This window comes from Lepus europaeus, chromosome 10, assembly GCF_033115175.1.
Source record: "Lepus europaeus isolate LE1 chromosome 10, mLepTim1.pri, whole genome shotgun sequence".
Lineage (NCBI taxonomy): Eukaryota > Metazoa > Chordata > Mammalia > Lagomorpha > Leporidae > Lepus > Lepus europaeus.
Genome location: NC_084836.1, coordinates 22,034,278 through 22,060,306, shown reverse-complemented (window position 1 = coordinate 22,060,306; position 26,029 = coordinate 22,034,278). Strand labels below are relative to the sequence as shown.

The 26,029-nt window shown below is 43.7% G+C and overlaps 1 protein-coding gene across 15 annotated transcripts in view; it reads right to left on the bottom strand.

Moving 5' to 3' along the window:
* Positions 1 to 26,029, bottom strand: part of ANKS1B (ankyrin repeat and sterile alpha motif domain containing 1B) — a 1,247,671-nt gene that overhangs the window by 10,639 nt on the left and 1,211,003 nt on the right. For all 15 annotated transcript variants that reach the window (XM_062202004.1, XM_062202003.1, XM_062202008.1 and 12 more), the window contains 3 exons: positions 16,375 to 16,386; positions 15,372 to 15,458; positions 8,242 to 8,379 (listed from right to left, as the gene is read on the bottom strand). In XM_062202004.1, the coding sequence (XP_062057988.1) occupies positions 8,242 to 8,379; positions 15,372 to 15,458; positions 16,375 to 16,386 (237 nt within the window). The remainder of the gene's footprint in view (positions 1 to 8,241; positions 8,380 to 15,371; positions 15,459 to 16,374; positions 16,387 to 26,029) is intronic.

Genomic DNA, 26,029 nt, shown 5'->3' with positions numbered 1-26,029 from the left:
AGCATTTCAAAATAAATATCAGGAATTCTGCTAACAAGCCTATCTAGGCTAGGACTGATATCAACTGTCCAAAATGCACACTGCTTCTTTAGGGATAATTTCTGTTAATTCAAAGTTATGAAAATATTTTCTTCACACTAAATATAACAGGAGTACTTGTAGAAAAAAATTTTTGACAGGCAGAGTTAGACAGTGAGAGAAAGAGACAGAAAGGTCTTCCTTCCGTTAGTTCACCCCACAAATGGCCGCTACGGCCAGCGCATTGTGCTGATCCAAAGCCAGGAGCCAGGTGCTTCCTCCTGGTCTCCCATGCGGGTGCAGGGCCCAAGCACTTGGGCCATCCTCCACTGCGTACCTGGGCCACAGCAAAGAGCTGGTATGGAAGAGGAGCAAGCGGGACAGAATGCGGCGCCCCGACCGGGACTAGAACCCGGAGTACCGGCGCCGCAGGCGGAGGATTAGCCTATTGAGCTGCGGCGCCGGCCGAAAATTTTGAAAATAGTTACACAGAGAATAAAGAAAAAACAAGTTTCACCTGTAAAATTCCACTGTTGGGGAAACAGCTACTGCTAACATCTTGGTGTATTTTCTTTTTATATTTGTGTCTATACACATATACTTTTATATGCTATATGAATATTTATACATGTGGATTTAAAAACAAAGTTGGAATATTTTATGTGCTGTTTCATAAGTTGCTTTTTTCACCTAATGTTATAGAACTATTTTTGCATGCCATTAAATGTTCTTAAAAACCAGATTTCTAAGGGTGCCAGGAACATTCTGCCACTGTATCTGCCAAGGTGTGAGACTCCATGTCTCACCCAAGTACAGGAAGTTAGGCCTTGCTCATTAAATCATGACTTGGTCTCTTGTAACATTCCAGGTACGCCATGGTCACCTCTGTCCTCACAGAACCACAGTTGAAGGCAGTTGGCTGGCAGGCTTCTCGCATCCACCCCAGAGGGACTGGCCTGCCAAGGCAGAGAGGAAACAGTGTTTATCCTGCTACTTGGTGAGGATTTGTGGAGGGAGTGTGGAGGTCAGAGATCTGCCAAATTCTGACTTCTCTGTCTGCAAGAATGAAAGCTCCTAGCTGAAGCTGCAGTAAACTAGACCTGCCTTGCTGGGTCCTGGAAATGGGCACTCGCCAAGTTCAGGCCCTTCTCATTTGTCCATTTCCTTGATTTAGTAAACACAGCAGAGTCATCACTTGGTACCTTCAGGGAGTGGATCCAGGACTCCCAGTGATGCCGAAACTGTGGATGCTCAAGGCCCTCCTATATAACTGTGTAGTATTTATATTTAACCCATACACAGCCTTCTGTAGACTTTCGATCATCTCCAGATTACTTATTATGCATAATATAATGAACATGCTGTGGAAATAGCTTTTATACTCTGTTGTTTAGGGAATGATGAGAAGGAAAATAAGTCTGTGCAGATTTAGTTCAGACAAATCTTTTTCTCAAATATTTTTAAAAAAGCTTATTTTAATCTACTTTAAAGGCAGAGTAATGGGTAGAGAGCTTCTGTCTACTGGTTTATATCCCAAATGCCTACACAGCAGCCAAGAGCTTGGAACTCCATCCAAATCTCCGGTGTGGGTGGCAGGGGCCCAAGCACTTGAGACATTGGCTGCTTCCAGGATCATCAGCAGGAAGCTGGTTTGGAAGTGGAGTAGCCAGGACTCAAATAGGTTCTGCAATACCTGTTGCCTGTGTCCCGTGCTGCAGCTTAATCAGCTAAACCACAATGCCCACTCCCTCCAATATTTTTGGTCCACAAGTGGTTGAATCCCCAGATGTGGTTAACTTTTGGCTACAGAGGGCTGACTATAAGTATAAATGACTCTTTTCTTTTCTTACTGCAGATGCCTACCTTATGCCCCGAGATCATCTTTCCAAGTGAGTTGTCACACTTCCAAAGTCGCCAAATGTTCACACATACCAAAAAATGTTCAACACTCAGCCAAGTGTCCCATATCTGGGGGATCCTGCCCTGCTGGGTCCTGGCACAGTTCCAGGACAGAATAGGTATGATTTTATTGTAACTATTCATTTCTGTTGCTGTTTCTCCAAGCTGACTGAGCTCCTCAGGAGCAGGGATCTGTGCTGACTCCTGGTAGGCCCTCCATAATTACAGGAATGTGTTTCCCATGGCATCTGTCTTTTCCCCTCAGATGCGGACCACTGGCAGCAGTAAACTATACGTTGCAAACCCAGCGTTGGGATGTGAATCCTCACCCAGGTCTGACTATGAGAGCACCAGCACTACCATGACACCTACTGCCACTCTCCCTGTGCTTAGCAGCTAAGATTTACTGAATACCAGGCGCTGGAAACAGGTCCGTGTCACCACATTCAATCTCTATAATTCCATAGGAGCTGGGTGCTATTGTGATCTCCATGTTACAAATAAGGACACTGAAGCTTAAAGGCATTCTTGCCAAACTGAAGCTAAGAACAGCCACCTTGGAATCTGAGACAAGGATGATTCTAAGGGCTGCAACCCTCAACATGATTTAGGAGGGGATTATAAAGAATGCAGTTGGTCCTTGGTATCTATGCCTTCTGCACCTGTAGGTTAAACCAACCCAACCATGGACAGAAAATATTAGAAAAATCATGTTTTCTGAACATGGACAGGCTTTTTTCTTATTACCTTAACAATTCAGCATAACACCTGTGTACATAGCATTTACATTGTATCGTGTGTAATCCAGAGATGATTTAAAGTATACAACAGGAAGTATGTAGATGCTATACAAATATTATATCATTAATATGTAAGGACTCAAGCATCTACAGAATTTGGTATAGGGGAGGTCCTGAAATTGATCCCACCCACTCTATACCTCCACACCCCATACTGAGGGATGACTAGATACATAAAAATGCTACAAGCAGTCTACCTGGGAAAAAATTTTCAGAATGCTTGTTTTCTAACTTTACAAAAAGATGAGTTCCCTCTAAGGTGCTGATAACAATCATGGAAAAAAAGAAAAAAGGGAAAACTATTAATCTCCGAATACACATTCATCTTTGGCTTTATGGGGGCCTTAGTTAATTCTTGGTGATTCATGCCAATGGAGAGGAGCTATGGATGAATGAACCCTACCAGTGTTAACTTACTAATTCTTTTTGAGGGGTGGCGGTGTTGGTGTGGAAGGACCAGGAGGGCTACTTTTTTGTTCAGTGAGGGCCATTTGCTGCTCTTTGGAGCTCTTGGGTATCTCTAGCAGCTGACTTGCTGATGGAATTCAGCTGGCTGGAGAGGGCTTTCACTCTCAATGCGAAAGACTAGCCAGGGAATGTGTTACAGTTCAATACTAAGCACTCTGTGCTTTAGCATTTTCTTAAATTGACATTTATATTCACAGTATCACAGTCAAATGGTCTGAGGGCCATTTTTAGGTGGAGAAAATGAGAAATAGAAGTGGACACCACCTCCTTTCAGGTACTATATGTAGTTGTAGGATGTCCACTGTCATCAGTGACAACATACTTTCTCATCTCCAAGTTCCCACTTTGTGGAACAACCTTTGCAACATAAACCATGAATACTTTGCTTCAGGAACCTCAAACTGTTCCATGGATGTCATCTCAGAGTTTAAGAAAGGGCTCAGGAATTTAAATTTCAACAGACTGATGAGAAAATTGTAGCAGAGCCAAAGTCAGAAGCTGGTGCAGGTCTCGACTCTAGAGGTTTCTTTCTCTTTTGTCTTGGTTTGCTTGGTACCGACCAGTGGCAGGGCACCACGGTGCGCTCACACAGTCCCTGACCACATTTCCCTGCAGGCTTTCATTTCTCTCCCGCTTAGATCCATTCATGGCCCACAATCAGGCAAGAACGCACATGGAAGAGGAGGCTCTGTTTCCGACCTGTACTTCCTACCGGCTCCAAGGCCTCCGCTTCCTACGTATGCCTGAGCCTGGCTCGGCTGTACCACATGCCACACACTGAAGATGACACAATTTGGGAGTTGCAAGTAAGAGAAAAATAAGCATGGTTAAAAATACCAAAGACTGCGAGTGTGTTCTTCAGAGTGAGAATTAGCAAGGGTCTAGCAGCAGAGTCATGGCTTTAAGTTTTTTTAAATTTTCAACAACTCAAGCTACTGAATGAGGTCCTTCCCTGCTTTTTCAAGCAAATATTATACTCCCACAGAGAATGCATCAATTTTTTTTTAATGATCTACTAGTTCTTGGAAAAAATGGAATTAAAAGATAAGTTTTATTTTGGTACAAAAATGTTTTAATTCATACCGCTGCTTACCTGTAGGGGCCATTCTCCCACCTTAATCCCATCTGCATGGAATTTCCCACCACTCATTTGAGAAAAGAGTGGAGGAGAAGAAAGTTGAATCTATTTTTAACTCTCACAACTCTGAGTCTCAGAACATACCCTTCTTTCCTACCCACCCTTTCTGCTCCCTCTCCACCCAACAAGGTAGAGTTGGGACATGTGTCGTTGTCCAGTGGGTGAGGCGTGTTCCAGGCCTAGTAAGTATAGACATGAATAGAAATCGGCTCTCATGGCAGTGAGAGCATGGATGCTAGAATTCAGAGCAGGCTTGGTTGCCCACCTAGGGGTATGTGCTGGCTTTTTTCTTGACAACCCTCATTCCGTTTCTGCTGTAGTCTTATTGGCATTTGCCTTTCATCTACAACTGCAAATAACACAAACTGAATTTAGAGTAGAGTCTAAGTAATAAGAATAGGCTCAGAGATCATCAAGTGTAATCTTTCCCAAAATGTGTTCTGCAGATGCCATCCCTGGGAAGTGCTCTCCAAAAGAGGGTTGCAGGGCCAAGTGAACTGGGAAGTACAGCATACTCCACTCCGCCTCATACCTGTGCCCATTCAAGGCTTAGCACTGTCTCTCTGGTAGGTAAACCATGTTAAACTCACACCCTGGCAGTGGCGGGGTGGGGGGAAACTTTGGGCCTTCTTTCCCAGACCATACATTCTGTGTGGGAAAATTCTAACCATTCATAAACTAGAAACTTCCTGGATACCACTGAATTTTCCTGATGACAGCAGCTAAAGATACGTGATGTTAGTACATAAACATATGTGTGGCTCATGAAAAGTCTACAAGGTGAAAGAAGCAGTAACTTTGCAGTTAGAAATATACGTGTACTTGTCTGTACTAGCGAAAAGGTTAAATGTATACTTGGGGTACCATAAGGTATTCTTTACTTTCCTGCCCTTTAGGGCAGCCCAGGGGACTGACTCACATAAAATGGATTTTAAGGCCTTCAGGGCTGGACTGAAATACTGAAGTGCCTTATATAAAACCCATGCTCAAAGAAGCTTTTTTTAGTGCACGCATAGCTTGTTGCACCTCAAAAGTGCTCAAAGACTCAGGTCATGGCTGGTGGCCCTTTGTTACTATTTTTGAAGTTGGACAAACCGTGTTCAGCTAGAGGATTAAACTGGTGGATCTGTGTAAGATGAAAATCCTTCGGCACTGATATGAGAACCCTAAGCTTGTGGATGTTGATATTAAAGCAAACATCTGGATGAAAAAATAAACAGAAGCAATTTCCATATGTCTTCCAAATGTATCAGGGACAAAATTCTGATGATAAAACTCAACAACTGTAGTCTAACAATTTTACCCCAACATTTCACTTCAGTCTCCTGGTGTTACATAATACAGCTAACAAACTCAAGGAGGCAGATGCCCCTCAGGTATTGTTTTAGTCTGGGTGTAGAACAATACTTTTTATCCTCTTAGGAAAATGATATATTACTACAATGCTTGGGGAAAGGCTGGAATTTATGCTGAAAAGTATCAATATCAATGCCAGTGTTCAATGAAAACACTGCAAAGAGGCAGCAAGTTCTGTGGAGTCAGCCGCCCTTCTGTTGCTTCTATTTTAATTTTTATTTATTGTTCTCACTTTTTCAGTTTTTTTACAATGACAATGGAATGACTAGGTGGAAAATATATTTCAAGGAAGTCTATTTTGCCTTTTAAGCAGAAGGGTCGAGCTGTCAGTAGTCAACAAGAAAGGAGGGGAGGAAGGAACCGACGCTCCACATTTATTATTTATGAGGCAGTCTATAAACATTCTGCTTTTTAAAAAATGTGTGTGTGTGAGGTTCAAATCCTTATCTTTGCTTTACAAGTAAGGAAATCGGGACTCAGAAGGCTTAAGATCTGGGTGTGCAATGTGAAATTTGGTCCTTTTTTTTTTTCAGGACACCGCTCTTAACTCCCGAAAACCAAAATCAATATGGATACTGCCAACGTGGAGGTCATTATGTTAAGTGAAAATAAGCCAGACTCAGACAAATACGGCATGGATTCAGTCATATGGGGAATCTGAAGCAGTTGAGTGTAGAATAATGGTTACCAGAAGTTGGCAGAGTAGGAGGAGGAATGGATAGGGAAAGGTAGATTAATAGGTATACATAGTTTTAGTTAGGAGAAAAAACTTCTGGTGGTCTACCGCACAGATAATGATAATGTACTGTATATTTCCAAAATGTGAAGATTTTGAGTGTTTTCCCTAAAGAAGTGATAAATGAGGAGATAGCTCTGTTTACCCTGATTTGAATGCTACACAATGCATTTATGTATCAAAACATCACATGGTACCAAAACTAGATATAATTTTTATGTGTCTATTAAAAAGATTTGGAAAGTAGCTGTTGTTCTCTGGAAGAATTGTGCCACATAGTGTTACCCACTGTCCAAGAGAAATACAAGTTCAAAGACCTCACAAAAGACTGAAGTTGGGGGCTGGTGCACAGGGGGTAAGCCACTGCGCACAGCACCAGCCTCCCATACAGGTGCCAGGGCCCCTGCACTCTCAGAGGGGACCTGGAGGACCTCTCTTGCTGCAGCACTGCCTTTCAAATAGATAAAATAAATCTTAGAGACCAAAGTGGATGTGGATAGAACCTCATTTGCCCGTTTAAAGAAACATCTGAATTTCATAAGAATGGCAAGTTAAGGCACCAGAGTCCTAATGCTGCGCATCCTGGTAAGCCCTGAGCAAAATGGCTTCAGTCAACATCCCCATCCTGTGCAGAGAGGCAGCCTGAGCTACTCTCAGCAGCCAGGCAGGGTTTTGCTTTGCAGGTCTTCCTGTTCCCTCCCACCACTCTCATATGATTCTCCACAGGGCTCCCAAAATAGAATGAATGTTTTTAAAGGCCTGTGAGCAATCTTTCCCATTTTCAATTTTCAAAAACTGAACAGGGTGAGCATGATACAAAGGTTCTGGGCATGAGCCTGACTGATGCACCTGGGGTGGTATAAGTTTTGGATTATGGTTGGCCTCAGCCCATGGTATCTATCAGAAACTGGAAAAATATTATTTCAAGGGGTCTATGTATGACATTGAACCTGGGCTGGCCTTTCAGAAATCCTATACACTGTGATATCCATTTCAAACCCAGTGAGCAGGGCAGAATAACCATACTAAAGGGGCATTTTCAAATTCTGCTAAATTTTACGACTAACCAGCCAAACCCTGGAGTTCCCAGTTATTATCTATATGGGTCTGACTGGACTTGTATTCAACAAAAGAAACTACAAATACCAAATGAGACTAACTTACCTATTATGCCTTAGAACTTAGCCATGGCTACTGGAGGACCTGACACAGGTATGGAAGGAACAAAGAGGCTCAAAAATCTGTACCACACTTTGCCACCAGATAAAGAAGGGAATGTCTCAAAGTTAGCAGCTGAGTAATCATACATCGAGCAGGCTTGGAGTCCTAAGCTGGAAGGAAGAGTTAAAATACAGGAAAAGCTGATCCTACCAAAATATACTTGGTTTTATGGGTTGAATAAAACTTCACAACGAAGCTCTAACCCCTAGAATCTCAGGATGTGACAGTATTTGAAGACGGTGCCGATCTGACTGGTGTCCTCATAAGAAATGTGGACACAGACATCACCCATGGAGAAAAGGCAACAGTGAGAAGGTACCACGTGCAACCCAGGGAGGTCTCCCAAGAAACCAAACCTGCTGACACCTAGGGCCTTGGACTTCTGGTCTCCAGAACAGTAAGAGGGTAACTTCCTGTTGTTTAAGGCACCCACCTCCCCACAGGCTGTGGCATTTTGTTAGGACAGCCCTATCACACTAGTACACCTGATATACCTCAAAACTTCATAACCAAGCCAGAAGATTGTTAATTACAAATTGGGCTTTTGATAAAACCCAGCCACAATTTGGAGAGCATGTAATCTGCCCCAGAGGGCCGGTACTCACCACATCGAAGGCAGTAAACACGTGACAGTAGTGGTGATTGGACTTGAGATCTTTAGTGATATAAGCAAACGTGGAGAGGTCTTCCGGGTCCTGGGCTGCACAGGAAATGTTACGGATTTCATGCTCAGCAATTATGTTCTGGAAGAAACGACAGAAATGCACGTTGTCGTCTTCCTTTGCAAGCCAACATATTTTAGAGCCAAGAGAAGTAACTGGGAAGCATTCCCTTTCCTTCTCCGAGGCAATCCAGTGCACACTCTGCGGGCCAATGTACATCCGGTCTGGAAGGAATGTTTTCATTTAATTAAAAACATCTCAAAATAGTCATACCCTGGAGCGGCAGTTCTCACCACATGCTGTCTGGGTGGCAGACACTTTTAAAAAACCAATAATTAAGGATTTTACTGTTTCCATTACCCATGTCCACCTATAGACATGCAGCACCACCTCCTGCTAGTTTGGTCACTTCGTACACATGGTAGGAACCCTAACCCCAGGTGACTGTCCAAACTCTCGTGCCTCAGTTTGCCCACAGTTCCTATTCCACCAGAGCAAAGGCAAGTACAGAATCAAGCAGGCAGGTGGAAGTCACAACAAGCTGGCCACTAAACATTCAGTGGACACTCAGGTGTAGGGTAGTGCAATGTTAGGTCTTGGCCGCCTGGCCTGACTCTGTACCCTGTTGCCATTACACCACTTTTCCAATAAGACCCACCACGGATAACGGTGCTGTGGTTACCACCATTCTCTTACAAGTGAGGAAACTGTTGCTCCCAGAGCTTAAGTGCCTTGCGCAGGGCAGGTGGTGAAACTGGGACTGAAATTCAGGGTTGCCTGGCTAGAGAACTCGGGGTCAAACACATTACAGTGCCCTTCATCAAACCCACCTATTCCTTACCAGCGTATCAGATTTACATCCTCTTTCCTAACATTTCTCTATGCTGCCTCCCCCCCATACACCCATCCCTACTTGCCTTTGAGAAGAGCTGGTGGGAGGAAAGATTTAAGTACTGTTGTCCTGAAGCACAAAAGGAGCATCATCTTGGCTGCAAACCCTGCTAGAAACTTCTTTTGATACATGCTTATTTAAAAAGCTAAGCAGTCTCATCATAGTGCAGTCTTCTTTTTAAAACTTATCTCATTTGTGGTTTCTGCCACTGTCACAGAGCTGAAGTCCTCAGTGCTTTAGTTACCCTAATTGCTTTCTAACTGCACAGTCTTAAATAACCTGTCATCAGTACAGTGCTCTGCAGACACCCATCAATGCCTGGAAATGCTTACAAAATGTCCTTCCCTGCCAGCACCCCCAGCAAGAACTTCCTGTCCCTCATTCTACTGAGCTGGATGATTGGAAGGCAATTACAGAATGAACACATAGAAGAGAATTGAATTAAGACATTGTTCACTGTACCCTGTATGTTGATATTATATGCAGTGCTCTGTCAACAAGAACTCAAACTGAAATTGGAATCCCATAAACAAGTAGCATGCTATTGCAAGAAAGATATGGTTTCAGAACATGAGGTCATGATCACGTTCTGCAATTCAGATAGCAATCCTTCAAGTAGAAAATGAAGTTTACGAACCAATGTGTCCTACAATGAATTTTTCAATGAGGAGGTCTACATAGGCTTTCAAGGGTGTGACGTGAGCAGGTGTGTAGAGCCTCCACTGTCACTTGCATTCAGGCCCGCCCTTAGCTGGGAAGTCTGGCCTCACCTGTCCAGGATCCATGCCAGAAAATAAAGCACTGACTGCAACTTTTAGTTAGGTTTACATATTGTGTTCTTAAGACCCTTTGCTAGTATGTGGTAGTTCAACGTTCTGGAGAAGTGTGACTGTGTAGTGCCCTGTGATTTTTACTGTACCAAATTCTCTGAATCTTGCTAATTCACAGGATGCTACTTTTGTCAATTTTCAGTGGTTTGTGGCGGTGTCACGGCTCTGGGCAAAACTGCAAAGGACGCAAAGTGTATCTTGGGCATCTCTCTGCCTCAATTTTCTGGAACCCCCTTCTCTATTCCCCAGAGGCCCAGGGATGTGGTTCAAGTGCCCATTGAGGCTGCTTTCTGTGATGGCCCATGTGTCAAAATCAGCCTCCTCTATCTTTGAAACTTTTAGCTCTCTATTTTCCTTCAGTAGTGACAACCCAGATCCTCACCACGTTCCAGCACCAGGAATAGATCACTAAGTTCTCTATTCTCCTGGTCTAAGCAAGGAGGAAAGCAGGCTAATAGAAATATTAACATGACTGATACGTTTAATTATTCTTATGGGTATTTAAAAAACAATGCTCTTAAGCTCCTATTGATGGCCTCTGTGGGGAGGTATTTGTGAACAGAACTTAGTGATCTATTCCTGGTGCTGGAACGTGGTGAGGATCTGGGTTGTCACTACTGAAGCTGCTGTCACTCTCACCATCTGCCTTTGCAGAATGAAGCCAGCTGCCTATGTTTAGGATGAATCCAAAACCAAGGATACTGCAGCTGTAGTCCGTAGGGAGACAGAAGAGTTAGCTTCTTCCTTGGAGGACGAGCTAAGGGAGAACATTACCTGCTTTCCACCTCCTGCTGGGCGTCAATTAGTGGCTTCTTCACAGATTAAAGGAGACCTCATCTTGAGGAACAGGGGATGTATCTCAGTTGAACACTGGACTCCTTGTATATCAATCAGCTTCCAGCTCTAAGCATATTCTAAGGAGACCAGAGGCCCAGGAGAGGGACCTGGGAGGGGGTCGCCCTGTCTTTTTTATGACAGTTGGGCAGCTTAGTACCTTCAACAGGGAGAGATTTTGTTTGCCCATCTGTTGCCTTTAGCTGGGAAACAGCTAAAGAGGTGTCTGGTTGGCGAGTGTGAAACAGAATTGTCTGGCAGGGCCAATTAATCGTGTAGTTCTACGAAGCGTGTGTGATGATGAACGGACGTGGCCTGGAAATGCGCCCTTCTCTGCTTCCTTCCATCTGAGCTCTGCCAGGTAGGGCTTTTCCTCCAAGTTTTCCCCCGGGGACCAGGTTTTCCCAAGTGAAGGACCGCAGCGTCCCCTTCAGCAAGGGTCTCCCAGATAGAGGCAGCGGCCAGGCCGAGGCTAGCTGGAGACACCCTGTAGGGCCCCCAGGCTGATGAGAACAGCACACTTGCTTAATGTGGTCTGAACTTGACTCTAAGCTTCTTAGAAGAAGTACTCACTTCCAAATAAGGGGGGGGGGGGCACTTGTTTAGGTCAATGTTCTGCATTATTTTGTGCCTTAAAAAATAGCATAAGCCCTATTGGAAGTTGGCATTCAAAAAACCTACCAACAAAGGCAAAATACAAAAACAAAAACAAAAACAAAAACCAGACTGAGCTCTGCATTGTTTCTAATTTAGTCAGAGATGAAGACCGAGGAGGGAGTTGGTGTAAGGAGACAAAGTGGCGTCCCACCCTCTGCTGGGTGGGTCACCTCTTAGGAAAAACTGCTGCTTGGCAGGAGGGTCTGGTGCTGCAGTCACAGTCCTCGGGGCCGAATTCCCTGTGTGGGCTACCTGTGGGCTATGAGTCTACAGGAAGCTGATGACGTGATTTATCCAAGACATTCTAGTGCTAAGTCTACTTCAAGTTCCATTTTTAATTCAAGATTGCTTTCTGTTCAATCAGGATTAGTGATTCAGTTCTTTTCCTGAGTTGCCAGGCAGTTCGTTTATGAGTTTATAACGAGGCACCTCACTCTTCCCCTTGAACTCAGCCAAAGCCATTTATTTATTAGAATAAAAGGAAGGAAATGCTTTGCTGGAGGGTTTATCTTTTACTTAGTCTAATGGGGGCTATAGGATGGGGGCACTTCAAACTAATGTTTGCAAGGTAGCTGTGGAGTAACAGGAAAAGCAATAGGTTAGGAAGTGGGAGACTCAACTTCTGGTTCTTTGTGACCAGTAGGTGGGTGGCCCTGGGAAGCACTCAGCCAACGGACTGAGGTGTTCAGGAGCCCCGGCTGCTGTATGGTGCACATTAAACGCCTCCATCTTACCAGGACAGGGGTAAAGGGGTGCCATGGTGAAAACAGAAACATAAAGTCTGAATAATAAGGTGTCTTTCGGTTGTGCCTTCATACAGGCGTGGTGGGCACTAGTACCTGAAACGGTGAAATCTTCACATATGCTTATGTTTCCCAAGTCCTTCACTTCAAATCACAGTGGTTCACCAAGTCAACACTTCCTAGTGGGGGAAATCCTGGTGAAAACAGCAAACAGACTCTGCAGTTCATCAGTGTGCTCCTTCCTGCTGTGGCCTTTGCCCCAGAACAAAGGGGCATATGAGGACGCCACTGCAGACACGAACAGATCTAGGTTTTCTAGGTTTCTGAGCACAACGTCTCCTGCACCACAGCTAGAGGATGAGCCTTCACCTGTGGCTCCTCCTCACCTTCTAAAGCCCATGCTGAGCCCAGGCTGGTGGTAGTGTTGGGCTACGGTCAAACTTCACTCATGTGGCTTTGTATCATATTTCCTCCTTCCTTCCTTCTGAATGGTCTTTGACTACACAAAGAAAATCTGACACTCTGGCTCTGAGCCACCTACCCACTCCCTCCCTACTCACTGTCGCACTGGGAGAGATCAGCTACATTGTAAGTTACTGGCATTGGGGACCCTGCATAGCCAATTGAGGTTCAAGTCCCCAAATTCTTGAAAGAGCCAAGCACATTTTGTCACACAGTCACAACACCTGACATCAACATATGCACTTTGCATTTGCTCTATCTAGGTTTTGAAAATATGGGGACTGGCGCTGTGGCATAGCAGGTAAAGCTGCTGCCTGCAGTGCTGGCATCCCATATGGGTGCCGGTTCGAGTCCTGGATGCTCCACTTCTGATCCAGCTCTCTGCTGTGGCCTGGGAAAGCAGTAGAAGATGGCCCAAGTCCTTGAGCCCCTGTACCTGCATGGGAGACCTGGAAGAAGCTCCTGGCTCCTGGCTTCAGTTCAGTGCAGCTCTGGCTGTTGCGGTCAATTGGGGAGTGAACCAGCGGATGCAAGACCTCTCTCTCTGTGTTTCTCCTTCTCTTTTTCTCTCTACCTCTGCCTCTCTCTAACTCTGCCTTTCAAATGAATAAATAAATCTTAAAAAAAAAAGACTATGCTGAGAACCACTCAGCAAAGACTTGAAGAACATGCTGGCCTTCTTTATTTAGTATCTTTATATACATAGAATTATCTTTTGCATATCTTACTGTGTTAATGTTTCCAAAGAGCAGTCCTGGGAAAGTAGAGATCTACAGGTAACACTCACCTATTTACAAATGATTCCCCAAGATACAGCAGCACTAGGTCCCTTGATGTGTCAATAGCAAAAAGCAATAAAACTGACAGTGCTTTCCTCATTGCTCTGATGGTAGAGAGTGGGCTAGAGGGGGAGTTATTAATATGGATGGACCCAGTCACCCTACTGGCATCATGGGAATGACAGCCTCAGAATGGCAGGAGTTTCTCAGGGCAAATGCTACTTCTTTAGAAATTGTCAGAAACCAAGTCTGCCAAAGTTGTTCATCTAAAATAATGTCAAGCGTATCCACCAAAAATATATTGCTATTCAAGTTTTTCAAACGTAAATAAGATAGAGACAGTTAAGCCAGGTTAGGTGAAAAAAAAAATCCAAGTGCCAATGCCCTTCTTAATCAACTGAATATAACCTAAGGATAGGTAATTTTATGTACTAGGAACTAAAGTTACTTCCAAGAAGCAAAAAAGCACATTGGTTGGAACTGCTCTGGTTTGAGCCTCCACAGATGGACCATGACAACAGTCACTGTCAACAGCACACTGCACATCTGTGTCATCACCACCTATCAGGATCTTCGGACGTCGCCAGCCCGCATGATGCTGGGTTCCAACCTTTCTGCCTGGGCTTCGGAATTTTCTCTAAAACCGGGAAGCTGTTTCCTAAGCAGATTTGGGGAGCTTGGGCTCATCTGACTGCTGATGCAGCAACCTTCTATGCTTCAGAAAACCAATCAGGAAAACTTCTAATTGGCTTATTCAGACGCTCGGGTTTACTACAGAAACCAGAGTCATTGCCACTTGGGCTTTTCCTTGGTATCTAAAGCCAGCTGCTTGACTGCTAAATTACCACTGCTTAAGTCCACCTGCTTCAAGACTTTCCCCAGAGTGCAGCAGCAGGCCTGGCTGGACAGCCCAGAAAGCAAATGGCATTGACCAGGGAGAACCACCTCATCTTTCTGTACTTTCTCTTTAAAGGATGCAGGAATAAAATATACGGCCATTTGGGGTTTCGTGAAGAGAAGACAGTCAGCTTTGAGTCTACAGAGAGCGAGAGCGGTCATACCCAAGCGTTCTAGTGCTGCACCCAGACTCTTGTCTTCACCCAGAAAGGAACTCGAGAACACGTTTAAAGTAAAAATGCAACCCAGTTTTCTACATTTGACATCAGAGCCCTCAAACTGTTCCCAGTGTGAGTACACAGTCACAGCATGGCCTGCCTTTCTTTTCTGATTGTGTCTCTTAAGAAAACAATTCTGTTGAGATTCTCTCTCCCATCTAAGTGTCTGGGAATTCAATGCAGTTACAACAAAAGTCACAGAATGTGTTCCTTGTGTGAGGTATTAATCACAGCATCAAAGAAAGTATACATACACCTAGAGAAATGGAAACACAAACGTGCTAGCCCTTCACCTAATGGAAGATGATGACAGTGCTACCTTTCATTCTACCAGGGGACTTAAATATTTTGTGGAAAACTGGAATTAAAAGATAAGTTTATTTTGGTGCAAAAAATTTGAAATCCAAGCATTGTTTTCTCATAATAAACATTTTCCATGAACTTTGACTACCCCAAGTACCGGCGACTTTTGTCTGTCAAAGTGTTATGGCAGGTAAGTGGTCACATTCTATTAGAGAAGGCACTATGAAAGGGTGCACAAAACATGTACAGGAGTCCTAGATAATGCCCCCCAAATAGAATGTGCCTTCCATAGACATGAGTGTCTCTCTGTATGTGCATGCATGAGCAGGAAGAATGGAAGTGTGGTGAGGAATGATTAAAATGGGGAACAATGGCCATGAGGAGCGGCAAAGGATTTTAGGTCACAAACTCAGGACTGCATCTGATGTCTAACCCAAAGAGAAGTGTGTGGTGCCTACCTTATTTGTTGCATCAATAAATTTGACTCCTTTATAGGAGACAGAAAGAATAATAGTAGGGACCTTCTTCATTTGCTCTGTAGACTTCTGCAATTAAAATTAGAAAGCTGTTAGAGCAGTTTGTGCTGCATGGCAACTGACGCACATAATTTTTCCTTTTGAAAGATAAAAATGAACTCAAGTTAAAAACAACGCATGTGCACACACACACACACATCAAAATACACCGAATATACTCTAATTTAAATGTTTCTCTTTCTTCCCTTGGGTTTAACCATACTTGGGGCTTATAAAGTATCTCCCTCATATTTGAGGATCTACAGAGAATCTATTCTGTGGCTTCATGTTGGGGAAGGGACACTGCTTTTCTGTGGTGCTGAAGGTAGAATGAAGAGCTGTCTCCTGCTGCAATCTCAAGTGATCACTCCTTTGGTAAGAGCTGGACCATGTCAGATTTAACTGCAAGGGTACACCAGCACTAACATAACATGTGACACCACTGCCCCCCATCTTCCTAGTCATCCCTCACTCTTCGAAGCACAGGGAATGTTTGGATATGTACTTAAAACACAAACTGAAAATACAGGTCTGTGCAAACTTCTTGAACCTGGCCAGACTCTTCAAAGCACATATTACACGCACAGCAGAGTCACGCGCGACCACAGAGGATATAATGCTGCTCTACTCAACTAAGCCCTGCAGGAGCAGTCTGCGTTTTCAGTCTCAGCAAAACGCCTGCCAGTCCTGGTAGCCTGGTTTATCATTTGGAGCGGTTGTCTTCCCTTAGGCTAAGTTCTCATGACAGATGTGCACACTGCTTTAGTGCGCTTAGGCTTTACAGCTTCTACAGTTTTACACATCTGCAGAGACTTTCTCTGTCATTTCCTGTGGGCCTCTTCTGTTGCATTTTTTCTCATTCACCACTGGTCACCAACAGTCTGATTACTTCATTGCCATCATTGGATAATCATAATAATCACATTAAACAGCAAGAAGAACCTACCTGACAGTTAGCCTGATGGATTTTCCAGATAAGACAGGTGGGAACATAACAGGGGAGAAAACATATAAAAAGGTGAGAGAGGAAACAATTTCAATAATTCACCAACAGCACAGATTCATTAAAAAGCAAAGAATGCCATAAAAAGACAGGCAGCTTTACAGATATTTGTAGGTAGAGTGCGACTGTTGCTTTAGAAACGGCTTTGGGCTTTGTCAGCACCCATCTCTCCTTTGCTTTCTCTGTTTCCTCATCACTCTGTTCACTGCACTGCACAATCTTAGGAACGACACACTAGAACCTCCTGCTTTGAGCTCCAGGCTACCAGCTGTTATGTGCATCACTGGAATCAGGAAAAAAATGTGGACTTTGATTTCTTCATTTGAATTACTTAGTTTTCCATTTTTAAATTCTGAAATGTGAGCAGAATTGAAGAAGGCTTTTCACTGAACAGTGTGAATGAAACTCACTGAATTTAGTAATGATAATTATAAATACGATCTCTCAGTTGAGCCATGAAAATGGTCTTTTTTTTTTTCCTGGCTGTTTTACACATCTGTTTGAGAGTTATACCTCTCTGAAAGACTTAGAAAATGCATTCCTAACAGTATTATTATTTAATATTTATTGTTTCACACAATATGGACAAAAGCAGTCCTCTTGAAGAGTTTTTCAGCTGGCAATAAAATATGTAGATTTTCCAGTTTTCTTTTGTGACTGCCAAAAAGAGATATTGCAAAAATTGAATATAAAGTTAGGAACTTTTATCTTTTTAATGGCCTTTTCTCAACCATTTCTTAAAAATGTGCAAGATGAAACAAAGGCAAGAGTAGAAGAAATAATGTGCAGTTTGCTGATTTTAAGGCAAGGAGGTGTCTGAATTCTGAAAATAGAGAAGGCTGAGGCTGCATGGGCTAATGGTTTGGTTAAACGTATGTGTGAAGAACTCTACAAAGTGTTAACAATGGATTTCAACAAATCACCTTGCTCATTTCTTGCCATGAATGCATTCTCCTGGACAGATCCATCTGTGACATGAAATATTACATAGCTAACATTAAGATGAAAACACCAACACTTTATCTGATTAAAAGAAAATGAGCCGGCACTGTGGCATAGCGGGTAAAGCCTCTGTCTGCAGTGCCGGCATCCCACATGGGCACCAGTTCGAGTGCCGGCTGCTCCACTTCCAATCCAGCTCTCTGCTGTGGCCTGGGAAAGCAGTGGAAGATGGCCCAAGTCGTTAGGCCCCTGCACCCACATGGGAGACCCGGGGGAAACTCCTGGTTTCTGGAGTTCTGGATCGGTGCAGCTATGACTGTTATGGCCATTTTGGGAATGAACCAGCAGATGGAAGACCTCTCTCTGCCTCTCCTTCTCTGTGTAACTCTTTCAAATAAATAAATAAATCTTTAAAAAGAAAAAAAGAACAGCCCATTTGTCCTTTCTTCAAGTAACTAGGTGGTTATTTCTGGTAGTCCATGGTCAACATCCCTGGAAAAGCAGTCTATTTCAGGGATGTCACCCAGGCCTCAAATTGTGTCCTAACACCAGTCTGCTAAAAATGGCTGCCTGAATACTGTGTTGAGAAGGGTTCTGTGTCTGTGACTGGGCTCATGGGGAAGGAAGGCTGGGCATGATGTCTGTCCTGGGAGAAGGAGGGGAATGAGCACACACAAGCCACACATGGCCATTCCTGGCCAGGCCACATATAAAGAACAGCTATACGGGATAGGGGAGGGTTGCGGGAGGGAGGGAAGTTTTGGAAGGGGGAAGCCATTGTAACCCATAAGCAGTACTTTGGAAATTTATATTCATTAAGTAAAAGTTTAATTAAAAAAAAAAAGTTAAAAAAAAAAGAACAGCTATAACTAAGACATGGAATCAACCTAAATGCCCATCAACAGAAGACTGGATAAAGAAACTATGGGATATGTATTCTATAGAATACTACACAGGAGTAAAAAAATGAAATCCGGTCATTTGCAACAAAACGGAGGAATCTGGAAAACATTATGCTGAGTGAAATAAGCCAGTCCCAAAGGGACAAATATCATATGTTCTCCCTGATCGGTGACAACTAACTGCGCACCTAAAAGGAAACCTGTAGGAGTGAAACGTACACGAAGAGAAATAATGACTTGATCAGCCTTTGTCCTGTCGAGGAACAGCTTAACTATTTTATTCTTTTTAGTATTTTCTTTTTCTACTTAATACTATTGGTTGAACTCTTTAATTAATACATAATTATCCTTAAGAGTTTAAATCCAACTGAAAATTGATCCCTGTTAAAAATAAGAGTGGGAATAAGAGAGGGAGGAGATGTACAGTTCGGCACATGCTCACTCGGACTTACCCCTAAGGGTAAAGCTAAAAACGTGCCATGGAACTCCAAATCCCATTAAGTTGGCAGGTACCAATGCTATCTTACTAGTTAAAGTGATCAGTTTAAGTTCACAACTGATCATAAAGATAGCATTAAGTGTCAAAGGGATCACATAAATAAGACCAGTGTCTGCTAATAATAACTGAGAGAATTAAAAAGAAGAGAAACGATCCAACATGGGAAGCAGGATACACAATAGACTCATAGAATGGCAGATGCCCTAAACAGCACTCTGGCCTCAGAATCAGCCCTTAAGGCATTTGGATCTGGCTAAAAAGCCCATGAGAGTTTCTCAGGCATGGAAAGCCAAGACACTGTGGCAAAAAATGATCTAAATGAAACGTATCTGTGAGTGAGATCCCAGTGGAAAGAATGGGCATCAAAGAAGGAGGTACCTTTCTCTGAAAGCAGGAGAGAACTTCCACTTTGATTATGGCCTTGTCTAAATAAGGTTGGAGTTTGTGAACTCAAGAGGTTTCCATAGCCTTGACAACTCATGACAAGAGCCTTGGGTGATTACTGACGTCATAGATAAGAGTGTCAATTGTTAAATCAACAACAGAAGTCACTGTACACTTAATCCCCATGTAGGATCTCTGTCCTTAATGTGTTGTACTATGAGAATTAACGGTAAAACTAATCTTCAAACAGTACTATATACTTTGTGTGTCTGTGCGGGTGCAAATAGTTGAAATCTTTACTTAGTATATATTAAGTTGATCTTCTATATATAAAGATAATTAAAAATGAATCTTGATGAAGAATAGGATGGGAGAGGGAGTAGGATATGTGATGGTTTGCATGTGGGAGGGTGGTTATGGGGGGGGGGACTACTATATCCAAAAGTTGTATTTTCAAAATTTACATTTATTAAATAAAAGTTTTCTAAAAAAAAGAAAAAAAAAAGAACAGCTATAAGACAGTGTTGAACAATGCAACAATAAGGGGATGAAGAGAGTGCTTCCAGAATAATGAAAAATAGGTAGAGTTATTTTTAAAATAACTGACTGCAGCAGCCAGGACTTGAATCTCATATGGGATGTTGGCATTGCAGTAGGCAGCTTAACCTGCTGTGCCACAATGCCAGGCCCCTGGCAGCTTCTCTTCTGACATAAGCTCCATGCTAATGCACTTGGGAAGGCAGTGGAAGGTGGCCAAAGTGCTTGGGCCCCTGCCACCCACATGGGAGACCTGGATGGAGCCAGGTTCCTGACTTTGGCCTTACCCAGCCTCAATCATTGTGATCATTTGGAGGAATGAACCAGTGGATGGAAGCTCTCTTTCTGTCTCTCTTCTGTCACTCAGTTTCAAATAAAATAAATAAATAAATATTTTTTAAAGGCTGTTTTAGTAGCAGAACCCACACACACATGCATGCACACATACATGGAGGCCTAGAAATGAGAAATAATATGGTGGGTTTGGGTAACTTGTGGGAAATGAGAGTGGTACAGTAGGTCTGGAAGGTTATCACCTACTTGGCCAAGTTAAGATCCATAGGAAGCTTTGAAGTTGGACATAGGCCAGATCTGTGTTCCACGAAGGTGGCTCTGGTGGTTATATGGAGGATGGACTGTAGTAGCATGAGACTGGGTGCAAGCTTTGTGCAAATGCAAAGGAAAGACTCTAAGCACTGAGCTGAAATAGAGGCACTGGGGAACAGAAGGAGCCACAATGCTGAGGAGGGAGAATCCAGAGGATGTGTTCCTTGATCGGCTATGGAAAATGAATGAGGGGACAAGGCCAGGGGTGAAGAAGTCGTTAACTTGGATGAGGTGTTCTGGAGGGGAACAGGCTTCTGCATAAACAGAAACGATTTTATTTGTGCTCAGTGTCATAACCAGGTAGAGATGTCCAGTGGGGAATTAGAAATGAGATTTGAGTCATGGTTAGAGAGATGGGAGCAGATGAGGCAGAACAAGCAAGCAATGAACAAGAGGGCAAAGGAGAACCCCTCAGGAGAAGACCAGTTCTTACGGAGCTGTCGAAGGACCTGTGTGGATTTAGAAGACACTCACAGTGCAGCATCGGAGGGGCCAAGGTGGGGATCACCCGCAAGAGAAGTGCCCAAGGCCACTAGGACCAAGAAGGTCTAAAACCTGTGCCCAGGGCAGTGGTTGGCACACTCTGGAGCTGCTTTTATTGAGTTTACTGGATAAAAGCCCAGACTGTAGCAACAAGAAAAGTATGTTGCTGACTCGATTAAGAGTAGCTTCAGGAGAATGGTGGCACAGAGAAACGAACAGGGCAAGCTTAGCAAGGGATATCAGTGAAAGACAGCTGGGACAACGGCCAGCTCAGGAAATACACTCTTAGGCTGAATGCAGGCACCAACAGTGATTCTGTTATCATACAAAGATTCCACATTGGATGATCAGGCAAACAGAATATAGATAAGACAAAGACACAGGGTGGTTGTTTCTTTCTCTTTCACATGATCCAAGAATCTCTGCTCTTCTTGGGGTGTCAATGATGCTGGCTGAGCACAGGCCTTGGGAATGGCAGTGTTAGTGTGGCAACACATGCCAATCTAGAGCCCACACCGTATTCCTCTCCCTACTGAGGCCCTTGACAAGAGGGATCCTGGCCAGCCACGGCGTTCAAAGGGACCTTGGAAGAACTTCAAAGGAAGCCGCCCCCCCCCCCTGCAGTATTTATACTCAATCTCTTCTAGGGGATTTTCCAACACTGTACTTTGACAGCTTATGGAGGGATCTTTCCAGACATAATTGAAGCAGAAGATGACAATGCACAGAAAGAAAATACCTGGAGTCTTAAGCCAGGGGGGGACTCAAGAAATCCTAGAAGTGCCCACTTCATTTCATGAAGGCTCTGCATCCATTGCAACGTGAGCACAGAGCTTCAGTCCAGCCTCAGGCGGTCGAAGCCCCGCCTTTCCCACTTCCCCTCTAGTGCTGTGACCACCATGTTCTCTTCTTCCCGTCAGGGATGAAGGGGACCACCTTCAGCACCCCTGCTCAGGTTACAGAGCACACATTCCTATGCCCTATCTGCGTGCTCTGCTGTCTGCATAATGAATCCTCCACATGTCCACACTGAGGACTCAAGCTCTATGTGCACAAACCGGATTCTGTTCTTCGGGCACATTCGCCTAGGAAGATGCTCAAGGTGGGACCTGAACCTGTGGCTCCTTTCTCTCTGCTTTACTCTATGCTGTGCTCTGGGTGGGATTCCTGAGATTTCCCAGAATCCTCAGGTTTCTTCCCCATTCAGAGCCAGCTGTGAGGATGAGACCAATTTATACCAAGGACTTCTGCATGACTGACCATCTGAATACTCAAAGGTAATGCCCCAAATTAACTTAACCTTTGCAGCATCTTGCTCTCCTGCAAATAAGCATTCAACTGTATTTTGCTCATAATTTCCCAAATTCAGATTTTTATTCTCAGGGAAACATAAACATTTAGTTATACAGGTATGGTACATTTCTGAAACCTAAAGTAAAATCTGAATCTTCAATTCAAAGACAGCTTTATAGTTAGCACTTGGATTTATATCATAATCTATAATCATTATAATTAAATCACTACTTCATATCTAGGGATGGCCACTTGAAGTGTCATTCTTAGTAAGTAATTAAACACTTTTAGAACATTTTTATAAAAGGAGGGGCTTGGGGGTTCATCAAGGAAAAGTAATAATGATTTATTTTCTTTCTAAATTATGAATTATGAACTTCTTGGTTTCAGGTTAGAAATCATTTCTGGTGCTTTATTTTTTATTGATTTGAAAGGTATAGTTAGAGAGAGGGGGAAAGGCAGAGAGAGAGTGGTGCTTTTATTTTGGTTTTAAAGCATTCTTGAAAACAGGTGTAGTCATTCCTTGGTATCCATGGATGTTTAGTCATCAAAAGCCTTGAATGTTCAAGTCCTTTATTGGCACAGGACCTATGCATATCCTTCTGTATATTTTTAAAGCATCTCTAGATTACTTGTCATATCTAATGCGATTTAATGCTATGTAAATAGTTGTTATATCATTTCGGGAATGATAAGAAAGATGAGTTTCATATGTTCAGTACACCCATTTTTTCCTGAACATTTTCAATTGCGGTCGGTCAAATCCATAGATGTGAAACCTGCAGCTATGGAGAGCTGACTGTGGTGTCTCATTTTTGAAAGCAGAATCTACAGATGGGACTATCTGACGGCACAACTTTTCTGAGTTTGTACAAGAGCAGAGAAGTTTAAGACTGGGAGCATGTCTGTTGTAAACTGTCATGTGTAGAGAGAAAGGGAAAATAGTAGTGATGGGAAAAAAATCACAGACTGGGAAGAGATTTCCAGATGGTCTATGGCTATCCAACTTCCAGAGTATTTTTAACCTACAGTCTCATGGCTACCCTGAGAATGCTTTCTGGTTAGATACCGAACGCCGAGTCATAACTGTTAGTTTTGCTATGTATTATTTCCTTAGTTGCAAAGCTTAATTATTAAATTTAGTTTCAGCAAGTAAATTAAAATAGGATAAAATACTTTTGCCTGGAAGTCCTATCTTTCAAATGATTATAGCATACACAAAACAAGCATTATTATGATGACTTTGTGTGTAACAAAAACCAGCTAGGTTGTGGGGATTATAAAGGATAAAAGCAGACCCCAAAGCAGATATGTGGAAGGTGCGCCCACCCTCTGCAGCTCAGGGAACGATTGCAAAGGCTTCCATAGCCTTGCAGGCAGACTGCGCTGCTTCCTCATCTCTGTCACTGGCTCTTCAAGTGCACTGCCCTGCTCTTGGGAGCTCTGTATCCCTTACCACATGGGACATCCCTTGAGGACTGCCAGTGCCAAGTCTTATACTGAATTCTATGAAGTCACCACTAAAAATATATTTATTTGAAAGTCAGATTGTGGCTGGCACTGTGGCATAGCAGGTAAAGTCGCCGCCTGCAGTGCCGGCATCCCATATAGGCAGCTGGTTCTAGTCCCGGCTGCTCCACTTCTGATCCAGCTCTCTGCTGTGTCCTGGGAAAGCAGTGGAAGATGGCCCAAGTCCTTGGGCCCGTGCACCCATGTGGGAGATCCGGAAGAAGCTCCCGGCTTCGGATCGGCATGGCTCTGGCCTTTGTGGCCAATTGGGGAGTGAACTAGCAGATGGAAGACCTGTCTCTCTGCCTTTCCTCTCTCTGTGTAACTCTTTCAAATAAATAAATCTTTAAAAAAAAAAAGAAAGAAGAGAGACAAGGGGAGAAGGAGAGAGAGATAGATATATATACACAACAGAGAGAGAGAGAGAGAGAGACAGACAGGCAGGCAGGCAGACAGAGACAAAGAGAATCTCCACTGGGTCAGTTCTCAAATGCTTGCAATAGCCAGGGCTCAGCCAGGTCGAAATGAGGAGCCAGAAACTCCATCTGGGTCTCCCACATGGGTGGCAGGGACCCAATGACCTGAGCCATTGCAGACTACTTCTGATACGCATTAACAGGAGGCTAGAATTAGAAGTAGAGCTGACTCGAACCCAGGTACTCTGATATGGAAGGTGAGCATCCCAAATGGCTCTTTAATGGCTGTGCCAGATGCCTGACCTCACGGTCGCCATCTTTCCAAGGCAAAATAAGGCTAAATAGCAGCAATTTCAAAGGCTTCATTTTAGTGGCTGATGAAACCCATGATGATTCAAGGAATGACGATCCAATGAATTAAGGTTTGGGGACGAGCACAGAGTCCATGCTACAAAGAAGAACCAGAGTTGGCCTTGCCACATTGAGAACTCAGCAGACTTTGCAGAGAGCCTGGAGTCTGAGCAGAGGCTTTGGGAGGCTGGGAGGAGAACCCCAGATGTGACAAGAGGGTAATCAGAGCTTCCTGTTGGGGTGGGGGAGGGCTTCAAAGATCCTGTGATTTTTTATTTTATTTTTTTTAGCCTCAAGGAGAAAAGGGTCAGGCATCCACATACGCTGCAGGAAAGTGGCTCCGATCACAAGCATTGAGAAGGCAAGCTTCTTAGAGGGCAGAATGGTTACTAGCAGCGGCTGGGAAGTCTCTCCCTCTGGACATCTTTAAAAATAGTTTGGGCTCTTATCTGTCACTACTGACTTAGGAGTAAGTCCCATTTGGCTGGGAAGTGAGGTTAAATGATCTCTCGAGGACTCTGGCCCAAAGGCTGGGGGGGAACACAGAACCCTGAGACCACGTGACAAGGACAGGTAGTAGGCAAGTGGCCACTGAAACCCCATCTCTGCTTAAGAGAGTCACATTTGCCTGTGTAATGCATGAACTGACTAAAGTCTAGTGCAACACAAAGTGGTGCCCTCGTCTCTCTGTTCCTCTAGCCCCAGCCAGTTTCCAGGCACAGGGCAGGAGGACCCTACCGAGAGCAGCCGACCTTCGCAGCAGTCTTGGCAGAAGGCCCAGCGGACCACGGCGCTGGTCCTCAAACTTTTGAGTGCATTTGAATCCCACGGAGGGCTCGCTGCATTACCGACTGATTCAGTGATGAGTTTCTGATTCAGTAATCTGAGGTGGGGCTGAGGAATTTGCAAGTCTAACAAGCCTGCAGATGCTGCTGATGCTGCATGTTTGGGGACCACACTTCAAGCAACGGCTGCTCCAAAAATGTAGTTGATCAGTTTGATGGAAAGCCACTGTCAGAACCGTCCTCTGCTGCTCTGCATGTAAACTCAGTTGCACTGCAGCCTGCATTAATTCAGAGAGAAGCTAGTTTATCAAAACATACTGTTCCCTGCTTGACAAGTGATTTCCAAAAATCCTTAGTTAGCATTTAGTTACAGCTCTTGGTCTTCAGAGCAATTAACAAGAATTATTTAATCCTTCAGGGTTTCTCAGGGACTGGGGAAGCAGAAAGCATTCTTCATATACAATAAAGAGTAAAAGCCATGGAGACAGATTCCAGAGTTACATCTAGAACAGATGCTGATGAGTGAAAGTTGCGAAGACTGGGGGTCATGGTGAAGACGTACAGCTTCTCATAAAAGCTCCCCAGTGTCCCTCGGCTAGGAGCAAACCCAACACATCAAGCACATGCCACTGAGAGATGTGACAGGCAGACATTAACACACGCTTGTGTGCTGCTTCTGGGTGACCACACTGGGACAAGTTTGCTGGAAGGCAATTTGTCAACAGTTATCCAAAGTTTCAAGATGAAACTTGACCCAGCCATTCTATAATTAGTAGCTTATTATTTAAAAAAATTTTTTTAAATTAACTTCCTGAGAGAGAAATAGACACACCTGCCATTCACTGATTCACTCCCCAAACGCCTAGGAGCCAGAAACTCAAGCCAAGTTTC